The sequence below is a fragment of the Gorilla gorilla genome, chromosome 4 (assembly GCF_029281585.2).
Source record: "Gorilla gorilla gorilla isolate KB3781 chromosome 4, NHGRI_mGorGor1-v2.1_pri, whole genome shotgun sequence".
NCBI classification, from domain to species: Eukaryota; Metazoa; Chordata; class Mammalia; order Primates; family Hominidae; genus Gorilla; species Gorilla gorilla.
In genome coordinates this window covers 173,052,360-173,067,306 of record NC_073228.2, presented here as the reverse complement: position 1 = coordinate 173,067,306, position 14,947 = coordinate 173,052,360, and the positions used below count along the sequence as shown (strand labels likewise).

At 41.3% G+C, this 14,947-nt stretch overlaps 1 protein-coding gene across 1 annotated transcript in view; it reads left to right on the top strand.

The window, feature by feature from the left end:
• SLIT3 (slit guidance ligand 3) overlaps positions 1–14,947 on the top strand; it is a 636,316-nt gene that overhangs the window by 47,415 nt on the left and 573,954 nt on the right. Inside the window, exons 2-3 of the mRNA XM_019028107.3 lie at positions 2,638–2,709; positions 9,285–9,356. Of these exons, the coding sequence (XP_018883652.3) occupies positions 2,638–2,709; positions 9,285–9,356 (144 nt within the window). The remainder of the gene's footprint in view (positions 1–2,637; positions 2,710–9,284; positions 9,357–14,947) is intronic.

The window sequence follows — 14,947 nt, the reverse complement described above, 5'->3', positions numbered from 1 at the left end:
TGTGTGGAGTTGGGGGCTAGAGGTATCTCACCTCAAAGCCCATGTGCTCCCTGGCCTTCCTGGCAGTATGTGTGTTTGGGAGGTGGGCAGAGGCAGGCAGCACAGCTCAGTGGGAGGGGAGAGCCCATCCCTCCTCCGTAGCCCCTGTGTCACTAGCACTTAGATACTAAGGAAATAGGGGTCACAGAAATGCTGCGAAGGACAGGCAGTGGGCTGGGGGGGTACCCTTGGCCCCATTATTCTACTTGTCAGCCACAAAATAGATGCCTCTTTTTACCCGTGGGAAGAGAGCACACCAACAAGGAGTGTCTTGGGGACCCCAGGATTCATCCGTGGGCACAAAGTTTGGGGTACGGGGCTGTCAGCTTCTACTGGTGAACTGAAATTTCAGAGTTGAGATGGGAGAGATGCGCTTCAACTAATTACAGTAATAGCTGCCATGATTGAGTACTTAACAAGTGCCAGATAAGTGCTGTGTGTACATCATCTCATTTAACCCTCATCAAAGCTCCTGAGGTCAAGATTGTCAGCCTCATTTGTAAATGGAGAAACCACACCTCAGAGATGAAGTGCACTGCCATTAGATCACTCAGTAAGTGGCAGGACAGGGATTCAAGCTCAGGACTGCCTGCCTCTGAAGCTCAGCTCCCAAACACTAACTCTGTGCCAGGGACAGTCCCACAGCACACCTTCTGCCCCCCGCCACATCCTTAGCATTTCAGCAGTGCACTGTGTGTGCTTTGACATAATAAATTTTCAAAATATTAGTGCTGCAGATGCTGGCACAAGCTGCTGAGATACCATGCTGTGTCCTGGTAATTAAACCCTTGGTTGCATTGTCATATTCACAGTTGTCAAGGTCCCCAAACATCCATCTGAATTCAGATGGGAGGTAAGAAGAACACGTGTGATGCTTTGGAGTGTGTACAGATTTCTGTCTGCAGGTTTCCCATCCCTGCATGGATAACCCTTCTTTATTTTCCTGGGTAATTCTTGCTATGCTTTTTTTTTTTTCTTCTAGACCAGCACTCAAATTAGCCAGAGAAGTCTAAATACTGCTTTTCTCCATCACAAGCTAGTTCAGAAACAACTTTGATGCTGTTTTAGGTATTGGAAAACTCAAGGAGGAAAGGAGGAGGTACCTGTGTGAGGTTACTCAAGGACTCACTTGATTTTTATTTCAGTATTATGTCTGATATCAGGAGATTAATCCCTCCTCAAACTTGAATTTTTTTTATATATATAAAGTGCTGGAATCTGAAAATGCCTTTCCTGTTCATTTTATGCAACTGTATAAAGGAGGCATAATTGCAGGGTGGCATCTTTAGGAAGCAACTAGGAAAACCGAAGAGATGAATGTTTGGATGGGGATTCATCATTGGAAAAATGGCTCTTAGTATATAAATGTTCAGAAAGATAAGACAATTTACAGATACCTTGTTGAAACTCCAAGGGCCAAAACCCTGAAAAGTGAGGGTTAAAGAGGGCAGAATCTGTAGGGATCAATTATTCAGCATCCATTATTGAGAACTGTAGCATATTATTCATGGTTCCTTTTTTTGGCGTTCAGTCTTGTTAGATTATTTTAGTGAACACGGAATATTCATGCAGTTGTTCACAGGCTCATTCGTGACTTCAGTTTTTCTTAACTGTTTTTCCATCATCCATGCTGCCCTCCACCCTCACTTCAATGTCACCGCCACCACTTCAGCTCTTCTATGGAAAATCCTTCTCTTTAAGGCTATACTCAGGAGCTTAAGCCTATAAATTGAGGCAGGAGTAATCCAAGCAAATGTCTTTACCTAACATGGGAAATGAGTTAAGTCACCTCTGCCGGGTGCCAAGCACATACTCTATCTACTATGTTGGGTATGGAGTTAAATGAGATGTGGCCTTTGCCCTCAGGGAGTTTGCAAAGTAGCTGGAAAATAGACAATTTTTGTCTTGCTTGTTGGTTTCTAGCTACATACCAAAGTCAGGCAAATTCTTTTGATTTTGAGTGATAGAAAATTCAACTCAAACTGGTTTAAATCAAAATATAGGAGAGATGGGATAGAATGGGTCATACACTTCAAAATACAGAGGTATCTGGCTTCAGGCATGAGTGAGTCTGGACATTCACAGGAGAGCACCATCTGCTCACTGTTTTTGTGGCGGTGAGATGGCTTCTGGCTACCCTGAACAGCTTAGCAATCCCAGTAGATAAACAGTTATTGGGATTTTGAGTCATTTAGGCATTTCTGAAACAATTGCTGTGGTCAGGAAAACTGAAGATACTTATCAGCCTGGCCTGGATCAGATGCCAGTGCCTAGAGCTGGAAAGAGGGGTCAGCCCCATTTGTATGACATGATCTGAGAGTTGGGGGAGGGGAAACTTCAACAGAAAAATTTGTTACCTAAAGAAGGAACCACAGAAGGCAGGCAGTTACATATAAAAGAGTTCTGCTATGTGCATAATGAATGGTTTATTCCATACAATATCCTTAAGGTTAGCCCGGCACGCTCAAGGGATATCGTTAATCATCAGAATTGCTGCCTTCTGGACAAGCAACATCCCTTCAGTCCAAGCCAGTCTGGATTAAATAGACCGTAATTGTAACCCACAAAAATCTGACCTGAATTTGCTCTCCATTGCAGTGACCTGGACAGAAATAATATCACCAGGATCACCAAGATGGACTTCGCTGGGCTCAAGAACCTCCGAGTCTTGTAAGTAGTTGATGGCTCTCAAGTGCGTTTTCATTTTTAGCTCTTCAGCCTCACAAAAAAATGTTCCACTGCCCCTGACATCACACTCCCAAGCCCTGGACAACAGGAATTCACCATTCTGCAGCAGAAAGCCCCTCGTTAGTGTACCCACATGCTTACAGGTATCACATTCTGTGTCTAGATGCTGCTGGCTGAGCTAGATCGATGGAAGAACTTAGTTCCAGTGATAGGGAGAGTGGAAGGCTATGAACAAATAAATCACCATGCCCAGCTTCTAGGATGACAGCGATGTCAGGTTGACTAACCATGCTTCCCTTCCATAGAGATGATAATTTCTTCTCCAGCCTGTGCATTAAAAGAGCGATCAGGACAAAAGTTATCTGTCTTGTAGCTTAATGGAGAGGAGGGGAGGAGAGCATCAGAAAGGGTCAGGGCCCTTGCTGAACACCCACAGCTGTGCAGACAGGTAGCAAAATTTGAAATGGGCATTGATGGACTAGGGGAGCAAGGAATATTAGGTTTCATTGCTGAATATTGAACACTTTCATCCATCCTTAAGTCTGTGAGTGATAAGAAACTTCCCAAGTGCTTGTCTGTCGAAAAGTCTAAGACATTCAGAGGTACAGGAAAAAGCAATTTAGATTTTATTTTCCTTCTTTACTTGGTAGTTAATTTTGACCCATAAGTGTGGCTCCAGGCAAGAAGTACAGACTGGGCCAATTGGCCACTGCCTTGGTATTTGTATGCCATGGAATCTTAGCTGGCAAATTGTTACTAGAAGTAACAGCTAAAGTCTTGGTACCTGAAGCTACCTCCTTTTTACTAATAGTCGTATATAATAAATATAATGAATTTTGTATTTGGTTCAGAAAGTACCAGGCTCTGGTCCTGATTCGGAATTAGCTACCCATGAAACCTTGGGCAAATTATTTTTCCTCCTTGGGCCTCAGTTTTCTCATCTGCAGTATAGGGAATATGTTGTTAGAAGTATTTTCAGCTCTCATAGTTACACGTGTAGTGCTTCATTGTTTTAACATTTTCTGATTATTCTCATGATTACTTGTGAAGCATTAATTTTACAACATTGTTTGCCATTTCTGATTGAGTTGTTACTAATAATGATGATGGATATGATACTTTCATGGGCTCAGCACAGTATTACATAGTGGTAACATACAAGGTGGGGCATTATTATGAGCCCCTATTTGTAGCAGAGGAAACCAGAGTTGCGGATAGGTTAAGTAGACCCAACTCTACATAGCAGGTGACTGAAGGAGTTGGAATTGGAACCTAGACTCTGTGCTTTCTAACCTCCATGCAGTGCCACTGTGTATTCACATTATAGAAAGCTAAGAAAACTAAGACAGTGATAGTCTATCCATTTTGTAAATGCAGCACTGATAATGTGGGGGCTTGTCAGAGCTTCTGTTATGTACACATGTGTGGGGACATGGGGAATCTGAATCCTGGGTCTCCAGCTTGCAGATGCTCTCCACACCGACAGGTTCTCCATCTTTGGTCTCAAACACTCTCCTCTCACCACCCTCAAAGGGAAGGCACACCCTGTGCCAAGTCTTTTGCCCCAGCAGCCATGTATCTGTCAAGTAACTTGTAGTTCTGACAAGGTGTGCGTGGATCAGAATCGAGACTGAGATCAGGGTGGGGGAATTCCATGGTTCAGTTTTAGGGCGATTGTTATTGAAGAGGTATAGGTAGCAACTCTTGATTCTATGTCATTTGCCAGGTTAAAAAATAGATGCTTGTTTACCTTCTCACTTTATTTTTTTTATTTATTTCCCCTGCATCTGTGAGAGATTTCCTTTTATATTTCACCTAATGCTTCATTTTCTAACAAAGTCAAAAACAACCCTTTGATTTTCTTAGCGTTACATCAGAAAGACTAATAAAAACTCCAATTTTCATATCTGCTTTCTGCAAATAGAAAGTTTAAAATAATCACAAAAGATTGTTTTAATATCCCCTGGATGGTCTACAACATTCCTTTGACTACAGTTTATCTTTTCAGTTAATTGGTACATTCCTCTTATTTTGATAAGCAATGCCAAAAAGCCTTCCCCTACCCCCTACCCCCCAGTAGACTATTAATATACTCTGTTTCATTATCTTCCTTATCAACTCAAAGACAATCCCATTCAAGTGGCCCTTTATTACTGTGAAAGAATCTGCCTGGTGGAATAGCTGAAATGCTTTCTAACTAACACCAATAAAATATCTAGACATTTTTACCATATTTTTCCTCAATCTATTCTTTTTAGCTGAGTAACCTAGACAACTATCTTTTTTAAAAAGAGTTTTTTCACACCTTGGCACATTCCCCATATCTGTTTCTTATTTACAATTTCTAGAGAAGCTAGAAAAGATTCAGTAGTCTTGAAAAATTGGCCACCCAACAGTTTCTGTGTCAAACTGTTAATATGGGCAAAAGCAGATAAAATGGAGATTGAGGAACTTCAGTCTCAACCCAGGGCAATTTTCCCCAAATGAAGAGCATTTAAGGAGAAGATAGAAGAATTGCCCAGGACATTTTTTTTTCTCCCATGGGGTGGGAGTAGGAAAAAGTCTCTTCTGGTGGTATCAATTATGTCCCATTTCTTGGTAGTCTAAGGGCTCTGCTATGCTCACAATGTGGGAGCCAGCTTTATCCCAAATGGGGTTAATAAAAAAGTTAAACTCCACCCCAGCCATCATCACATGGGGGGCGATTTCCGATCCTGATCCAGTGCTAAAGCTAAAAAAATAACAATGCCAAAAAAGCTGAAAATGAACACAGGCTCTGTTCTAATTCAGAACAGACTCCAGCCATGGACAGCCGTTCTGGGTGTCCAGCTCTTCCCGGATTCCCCTGTCTGAAAATGTGGGGAAGGTATCAGTGGCTTTTAGTGCATGCTCCTGGCTTGCATCTCAGCCCAGAAGTCTGGATGGGAGGGTCTTAGCTCATTCATTCACTGATCCATTTATTCATCAAATATCGATGATTTGTTGAGCCTCTGAGTGCCAGGTTCTAGGCTGGACTGTGATGGAACTAGGAAGTAGATCTGGAAGGGATGTAGATACTCGGTCAGTGAGGGTCCCAGCAGAAAAGAGGGCAAATGAGGAGAGCGAAGTAAAGACTTATTTAGCGGTGTGGGCAATATTAAGAGAAACGTAGAGGAGATAGTGTAGTTCCTTGAGGCTAGAGTCAAAACAGGGCCACTACTGTCCCCTGGGCCTTAAGGAGCACAGGGAGGAAGTGGTTATCAGAGCCTGGCAAAAGTAGGGACTGCTTGACAGAAGCTGTAGTCTTAGGTAGAGGGATGCAGTCAGCCTGAAGTGGCTTGGCAGGGAAGGAGAAGAGTAAATCCCCCAACCACACTCTTCCTCCACCCTCTGATCTCCTGCCGGTGACTCTCTTTGGCTGAACCTGACAGGAATCCAGAAGTCAAAAAACTTCTTGATGGTCTTGATGGCTAGATGTGGTGGCTCACGCCTGTAATCCCAGCATTTGGAAGGCCAAGGTGGGTGGATTGCTTGAGCTCAGGAGTTCAAGACCAGCCTGGGCAACATTGTAAAACCCCGTCTCTATGCCCCCCCCTAAAAAAAATTAGGTGGGTGTGGTGGCATGCGCCTATAGTCCCAGCACCTTGCACCACTGCGCTCCAGCGTGGGTGACACAGTGAGACCTTGTCTTGGGGGGAAAAAAAAACTTCTTGATGAAGCCAATAAAAGTCAGCTTTCCAGGGCCTGCACAAGGTGGAAACGGTGTATCTCATATAGATATCCTTGCATCTCTTCTATTCCCATCTCTGAAAGAAGCTTGAAGTGTTAGATTCATTAGCACAGAACTAAGATTCATTATAGAAGGGCTGAGTTAGGCTCCCTCAGAAACCCAGAGGGAATGTGGTACTTACAATACCCTAGAGCTGGTCTGTGTCATCCAGCAAGGAAATAATGACTACAAAGTCTGTGATTGATTTGATTGGTGGATGGATAGTAAAAACTTAGCTCAGCAAACCTCCAGTCAGTAGTGTTGAAATGGGACCCTATTTAGCATGACGTGCTAGTGTGAGACTATTAGCATTCCAAGGCCCTCCTTGCATATGGTGGAATGGAAAAGGAAGACAAGAGAAGGGAAAAACATTTTTTTTTTTTTTTGAGACAGAGTCTTGCTCTGTCACCCAGGCTGGAGTGCAATGGTGCAATCTTAGCTCACTGCAACCTCCACCTCCCGGGTTCAAGTGATTCTCCTGTCTCAGCCTCCTAAGTAGCGGGGATTACAGGCACATGCTTAATTTTGTATTTTTAGTAGAGACAGGGTTTCACCTTGTTGGTCAGGCTGGTCTCGAACTCCTGACCTCGTGATCTGCCTGCCTGGGCCTCCCAAAGTGTTGGGATCACAGGCATGAGCCACTGTCCCCGGCCTTTTTTTTTTTGAGACAGAGTCTTGCTCTGTCGCCCAGGCTGGAGTAGTGCAGTGGTACGATCTTGGCTCACTGCAACCTCTGCCTCCTGGGTTCAAGCAATTCTCCTGCCTTAGCCTCCCGAGTAGCTGGGATTACAGGCATGCACCACCACACCCAGCTCATTTTTGTATTTTTAGTAGAGACAGAGTTTCACCATGTTGGCCAGGCTGGTCTTGAACTCCTGACCTCCTGGTCCACCTGCCTCAGCCTCCCAAAATGCTGGTATTACAGGAGTAAGCTACTGCACCCGGCCAACATTTCTTAAGCCTCTAATTGTATAGCAGAACCTGGGCTAGATGATTTACTTATTTATTCCATTTTTGTTCTCGTAAGAACTTTTGCAGTGTTTTATTTTCTCTGTTTTGCAAATGAAGAAACTGAATCTGAGAGAGGTTGGCTAGTTAACCCACTCTTATATCATCAGCTAATGTGCAAGCAAAACAGGGCTTCTAAACTAAATCTACTATGCTCACCAGACTGGGAGTTAGAGGGCCCACCCTACCTGGCTGTGGGAATTGGCATAAATAATTTCTCCTCCAGCAAGTCTTTTAGCCTCTCCCTTCAATCGTTTCTATAGGTGTTAAGTGAGGAGCTTGTAAGGGGCCAGAAGTAATAGAAATGTGAGAAGCAGAGCAGATGAGGACATGGCAAACTGTGGGGCTGGGGACCCTCGCCTGACCAGTTCTACTTCTGGTCAATTGATATTTGGAAATGTGAGAGCTGATTTTTCAAAAGGAGTTTCTTTTGCGGGGTGTGGGTGTGTAGTACATGTGAAATATCCTGATTTTCAACTGTTGGCAACAAATTCACAAAAATGTAAAATATCATCGAGCCCAAACGAAACAGTTACCTGTCCCAGACACATATACAATCGGTGTGTGCCATGGCCCAAAGTCTTCTATAGGTTTTCATTCATTCAGTAAGCATTTATGAAGTGCCTGCTGTGCTAGGCAACTGTGTTAGGACTGGGAGTAGGATGATGGACAGAATGTCTATCTTCTTGCTCCTTAGGCATAGTGGGGAAGATAGACTTGGGAACTAAACACAAGGGCCCAAGTGTTAAGGCTGAGAAGTGCAGGAGGTTATGAAACATCTAATAGGGAGAGACTGTCATGGAGCATTCAGTTTGATATAAAGATGCAGCCTTCCGAGGGTTGCTCTTCCTCTCCATCTGCCATTTGCTTAGGTGCTTGTGGGTACCTCTCCTCCTGAGTAATCCAGAGGAATCCACAGCCCTTCCGAAACTCCACTTTCTAAAGAAACATTCTCCAATCACAACTGCATCCCCGTTAAGTCCCATTCAGCCACCATGTGCAATCTGTGTCATTTCCCAGCCTAAGGTCAGCCCCCAATGGAAGCTACATAGCTTCATTGCTTCTCTTCTCTGCTGTTCAGCTCATCCATTTAAGCGGCCATTTTTTTTTAAGTTAGGGAAACAAACATTTCATTATATGCTAAATTCTTTGGATATACTCCGTGCATGAACCAGACTCACTTATACAGAGAGTTTAGGATTTGTAATCACCTGCTTGGAGGACTTAGGCAGGTGAGTGAAGCGTGTGGCTGGAGGGAAGGAGCCTGATCTTTTAGGACCATCATCATGAGATTGGGATTAGCTGGGCTCTCGGTGAGAGGAGTTCCTGGGACCAGGCTGGTTTTCTTAGCGACAGCCAGTCGTTTCACAATAGCCTCACCCTTTCTACTAGGGTGAGCTGGGAAGGCCCTTTTCAATGAAGTATTTTTGAATCCTTGGAGGAGGGAGCTCCCAGGGAAGAGATGCTGAATCTATGTGTGGTTTTTATAAAGAGCAGCTTTTACCTCTTCCTTTTCTGCGCAACATCCTGCAGTGCTTGGGGGGACATTTACTGAGAACATTCTTAAAATAGAGGCATGGAAACCAATCTGTCAGGTAGAAGTGTGCAGGCGGCAAAACCCTGGTTACCGTGACACCAAGCTGGGATATGAGTTATCTTGTCCCATCAGACTGATCCCAGTTGAAGGGACCCTGACAATCATGGGAAGGGCTGAGTGACCATGCCTGCATGGCATGAAGCCTAGTATGAGGGTCCCTGAGCCCAGCTTTGTCCTTAGTCATTGCTGTCTCTGTGGTTGTAGGCATCTGGAAGACAACCAGGTCAGCGTCATCGAGAGAGGCGCCTTCCAGGACCTGAAGCAGCTAGAGCGACTGTAAGTACAGTACAGCCTCCTTTCTTAAAGTATTTATTTAATTTTAGTGTTTTTTGTTTTGTTTTGTTTTTGTAAATTGGCCTTATAACCTTGTTAAAAAAGGTCTCCAGTGTTTAAATAGAATGTTTGCTATTATACTTAAGGCACATTAGATGCATGTTAAAGAAACACTGAGATCCACTTACACTCCTTTTCTGTAAAAGTTGCTAGAATCAGCTTTCAGGGCTTGTTTCCCTTCTTCTCAGGCTTGAGCTCTGTCTTGGTACCTGTATAAGGGGCTGGTTTTTACCCAAGTGTAAACCTTCCCTTCCACGGAGGAGGGAAGTCTGCAGTTATCCCTGCCATGAGATCTGGCATCAGACAGTCCCTAGTCCTCTGCACGGGCAGAAGCTCCCTCCTGAGGCCCTCTCCTCCCTGAGTGTTCTCTGCCCCACTCTTGCGGGGAGAGGAAGGACTGGTGAGTGGGCGCAGCCTTCAGCGCGCTTGTATCTCCTGTGAGTGAGCATCAGCCTGTGTCAAGAAGCCCCCACGTTTCCACGAGAGAATGAATTGCCAGTGGTTTAAAAATAGACCACTGTTCTGACTCAATGAGAGGGAAAGAGGAAAAGGGATGGGAATGGAAGACGGTTGGAGCCTCCATTTGTTTTGTTGATGAATACTTTTGCAGAAAACTCTTGGATTACTTTGAGGAGAGCTGCTCAGATGGTTAAGTAGGCAACTTCACCTTTCTTCTGTTAATCACATCTGGCAGCTCATAACATCTGGATATTTGCTTTCTGCCCTCTGAGCAGGGATTGTCCCCAAGAGCACTTAGTCATGCTGGTGGGTGGCTCTCTTCAAAGTTCTCTCTGAATCTTGGTTGCCCTGACATTTCAGCCTCTTTCTTCTGCAGTCAGAGGGATGAAGCTGCAACAGCTCACGGCTCTGCTGGCTTCCCTAGAAGAACTGTGTTCTGTTTACCTATCTGGTTGCCAAATCTCATTTACAGAGGGGGGCTTGGGTAAGGTGGTGTGCTTGTCCCTGACTAGTTAGCTTTGAGATGTGCCATCTTTTCCCCTGGAGTCAATTTATCTGGGGCCACATAAGAACAGGGAAGGTCCCCATTGCACGTCAGTTAGTATTACCCAGAAAAATGCTTTCCTCGCTCTCTGTTGTGTGAACCGTCTCATTTATTGTTCTCCTTCTGGGTCAAATCCCAGCATATGTTCTGCTGGTGTTGGTTTGAAAATATGACATTTATTTCTTGCAAGGGAAAATAGTTATAAAAAGAATGAATGTTGTCTCTGTTTACACGTTTATTTTTAAGTTTCTTAACACTCAAGTTCTTCTTATTTAGACCAAAGAGAACATAAAAGTATTTGTTGAACCTGGTTCCTTTGTATGAAATATTCAGCATTTCTACAGAAAGATCAATACGTGGTCCTTTGTGAAAAGGCCACCCCTTGCTTAGCCTTCTGATTAGAAGAGTGAAAACAATTCCCAATTCATTAATTTCCTGGTTTTGGGGAAGGAACTAATTGAGTACCTTGGACATGCCAGGAACTACGCCAGTGTTTTACATGCTATTTGTATTTTTTTATTGCCACAAAATTCCTATGAGGTGTAATTACCCTCATTTTGCAGATGAAGAAACAGACCCAGAGAGACTGAGTCAAAGAACGGTCAGGAGGGGAGCCAAGATTCAAAGCCACTTCTGTCTGACATGAAAGATGATGTTCTTTCATACTCATGTGCAGCGGATACTAGATGAAGTGTGATCTTTAGTAAGGGCCCTGAGAGTAGCCTCTCGCATAAACATTTAACTCCAGGGAATATCGATGAAATATTTTGGCAAAGCCTCTTTTCTTTGGCTTGGTGAACAAGGCTGAAATACCCATGCATGTCTGGGGAACTGAATGGATTACAGTTGCAGAGGAAACCTGATTATTTCTCCGTGTTGGTGTATTAGGTGGGTAATGCTAGCTGCTCTGCTAGATAAACCCTCAAATCTCAGTGACTTAACACAGCGGACGTTTACTTATTCATGTAAAACCCAATATGGGCATTCCTGATAAGGCCTCTCTCCTCCAAGTGGAGACTCAGGGACAAAGTCTTCTTCTTCTCCTCGACTTTACCCTCCTTAAATCTTGGCTTCCAAGGTACCAATGTTTGTCTGCATCAAGCCAGAAGAAGAGAAAACAGCATGAAAAATTTCACATGGGAAGTTTGCAGATTTCAAGAAGTACATGTCACTTCCAGTCTCACATACTTTAGGCTAGAAATCAGTCATGTGGCCACAGGAAACTACAGAGGCGGGAGGAAAGGTAGTTGAGCTTTGTGCCCAGGAAGTAGAGGAAACAGGCTTAGTGAACAGTTGGCCAATCTCTGACTTCTATTGCAAGTGATCTGAAGAAGTACTTAATCAGGAAGAAGATTAGAAACACAGGCAGCTGGGTTCATATACACAGCTGAATAGTCATTCTCATAATACCTTTCAGTGTTAGCAAGAAGGGATGTGCGTGACATTGATCCTGATAGGTGTTAATCTGGTTTTGGTTATTCGTTCTGTTTTCATACAGACTTGGGGGTGTAGAATTGGAAAACATAATACATTTGCTATTAATAATATGACGGTGGATTGTGCCATTTCTAGCTCTTACTCCTGGCTCACCTTATCTGTGTCTCTGTATTTTGTAACAGATACATCTTTATTGATCATAGTCTAAGATAGAGCCTGGAAATAATAGGGGTTATAATACTTCATTTCTGGAGGGTTTATTTCCACTCTGAGTAGTCATTATTGGTTTGTTCTCTTGGGTCTTCCTGGGAAAGGAAAAGGAAGTCTGTCCTCTGGGTCTCAACTTAGAATTCTCTATTCCCCCATGAAAGTACCCTATGCCTCTGGCTGAGTTAGTTGCCCCTACTCTCATAACACAGGTGTCTTCCTATCACAGCACTTATGACACCATATTTTAATTCCCTGTTTTCTGGATTGTTTCTTCCCAAAACCATGACTGTTGAGGTCAGGATTCATGTCCCATTTAGCTCCTAATCTCACAGACTTGAGCATTGAGCAAGGCATGATAGTAAGTGCTTGAGGAATATTTATTAAAGCACTTGAGTTTTTGTTCTATATAAGTGATTCTAAGCTGGGCCTAATTTTGCCTTCCAGAGGACACTTGGTAATGTTTAGATACATTTTTGATTGTCACAACTGGGAGATGCCACCCAGCAGATGGGGTATAGGAATATCTCAACATCTTTAAATGCACAGGACGGCCCTACAACAAAGAATTATTCAGCCCAAAATGTCACTAGTGCCAAAGTTGAGAAATTCTGCTCTTTATCATTTGTCAGATAGCATGTCAGGCACTTTACAGATACCATCTCATGTAATCTATGCAAGAATACTATGAAGTTAGAATTATCATAAAATATGATGTGATAAAATATGAAACTCAAAGTATCACCTACGAAGTACTTTGCTTAATATATTTACCTAAACCTAATTTAGCTGGATCTCACTTCTGGTTGCCAGAAAGTGGATGGGATACAGGAAAAAGTTAAACCAAGAGGAAACAAACACACTTTGTAAGTGGGATATTCTTTGAGACAGCTGCCCTGATCTTTTAAAAAAGTCAATGTCAAGAAAAACATGGGAGTTGACTTTTAAGTTCAAAAAAAGCTTAGAATAGAATAGAAACAGTACCACAAAATTGGAAGGGTCAATGGAATTAAAATGTTCTAAGATCCTTAAATTATTCAGGAAGTAATAGTGCTAATATTTATTGCCTTATTAAGTCAAAGATGTATGTTGAAATTAGCATAGCCTCTAAAAAAAAAGCCAAAAAATTATGATACTCTCAGGGGAAAGGAGCACAGTATGATACAAAATATGAATTAAAATGAAGGATAAAAGGGAAGGAAAATGAACATAGAAGAAATAGATAACAAACAGAAAGATGATACATTTAAACATGAATATATCATATTACCTTATATGTAAATGCACTAATTCTCCAATTAAAAAACATAGATTGTCAGAGTGTATTTAAAAAATACCAAACATATACTTTTTACAAAAGAATAACATTAAACATAAGGATAGAGAAAACTTGAAAGTAAAAAAAAAAAAAAGAAAATGATAGCATGAAAACACTAACCGAAAGGTTAGTGTCACTCTATTAAAGATAATATAGACTTTAAAGAAAAAATATTAGATATAAAGGGGGAATTTTTTAATGATAAAATAGTAAATATCCCAGGAAGATATACCAAATCTGTATTTGTATGTGTCTAAAAACATACCCTGAAAATATGGAAAGCAAATATTGACAGAACTAAAAAAAAATAGACAAATTTATAAGCATAGTTAAGATACACTTTTTGGTAATTAATAGAACAAGGAGGTACAATTCTTAGTAAAAATATGGAATAGTAAATAACAATATTTGTAAACCTGATGTAACTGATATATAGAGAACACTCTAAACAACATAGAATAGACATCTTTTCAAGGGCATATGAAAGTTTTATTATGTACTGATCTAGAAAGCAAGTCAACAAATATCAAAGGATATCATATGGAGCATGTTCTCTGACAGCAGGAATAATCAAGAAGTTAATAAGAAAAGTAGAAAAATCCAAAATATTTTGAGATTGAGTAATATACCTCTAAATACTCCGAGCTGAAGAACATATCGCAGTGGAAATTAGAACATATTTTTCTGAATGTTAATAAACATACAATGTCTCACAATGTGTGGACTGCAGCCAAAGCCATGCTCAGAGGAAAATGTATAGTCTTTAAGCTATATTATTCAATTCATGGTATATATTATGTATAGTATCTATTTTAAAAGAAGCACATATCTCGATTAAAATATCCTCCTTACAAAGTTAGGGCAAGAACAACAGAACAGAAGAAAGGAAATTATTAAGAGCAGAAGTATAAGAAATAGAAATGAATGTATAATAGAAAAATTCTAAAAAGCCAAACTAATTCTTGAAGCAACTAAAATTACAGACACTGACAAGACATATCAAAAAACAAAAGACTAAATTACCAACATGAAGAATAAAAAGGGGGATATAAGTATGGATATTATAAATATTAAAGTGATAATAGGAGCAGACTTTGAGCAAGTTTATCTTAATGATTTTAAAGAGTAAATGAAATTGAAAATAGAAACAGGAAGGAATAGAAAATCTGTCTTATATCAATTAGAGAAATTAAATACTTAAAACATTCCATCAAAAAATCTAGGCTCAGATGGCTTTAGCAATAAATTCTAACAAAGTTTTAAGGAATAAAGTATAGCAACTTAATACAAACTCATTCTATTAAAAGAATGAACATTTGTCTATTTAGCCAGCATAACCTTGAGAACAAAACCCAGTAAGGACATTTCAAGAAAAAAATATAAACCAATGTGATTCATGAATATTTTTACAAATTTCCTAACAATATACTAGCAAATGAATTCAGTTATACGTGAAAAGGATAATATATTCCAACCAAATTTGGCTTATTCAAAGAAGGCAAGGTTGGTTTAATAGTGGAAATTTCACCTCTCAAATAAAAACATGCTGAAAAACTAGGATAGCAAAAC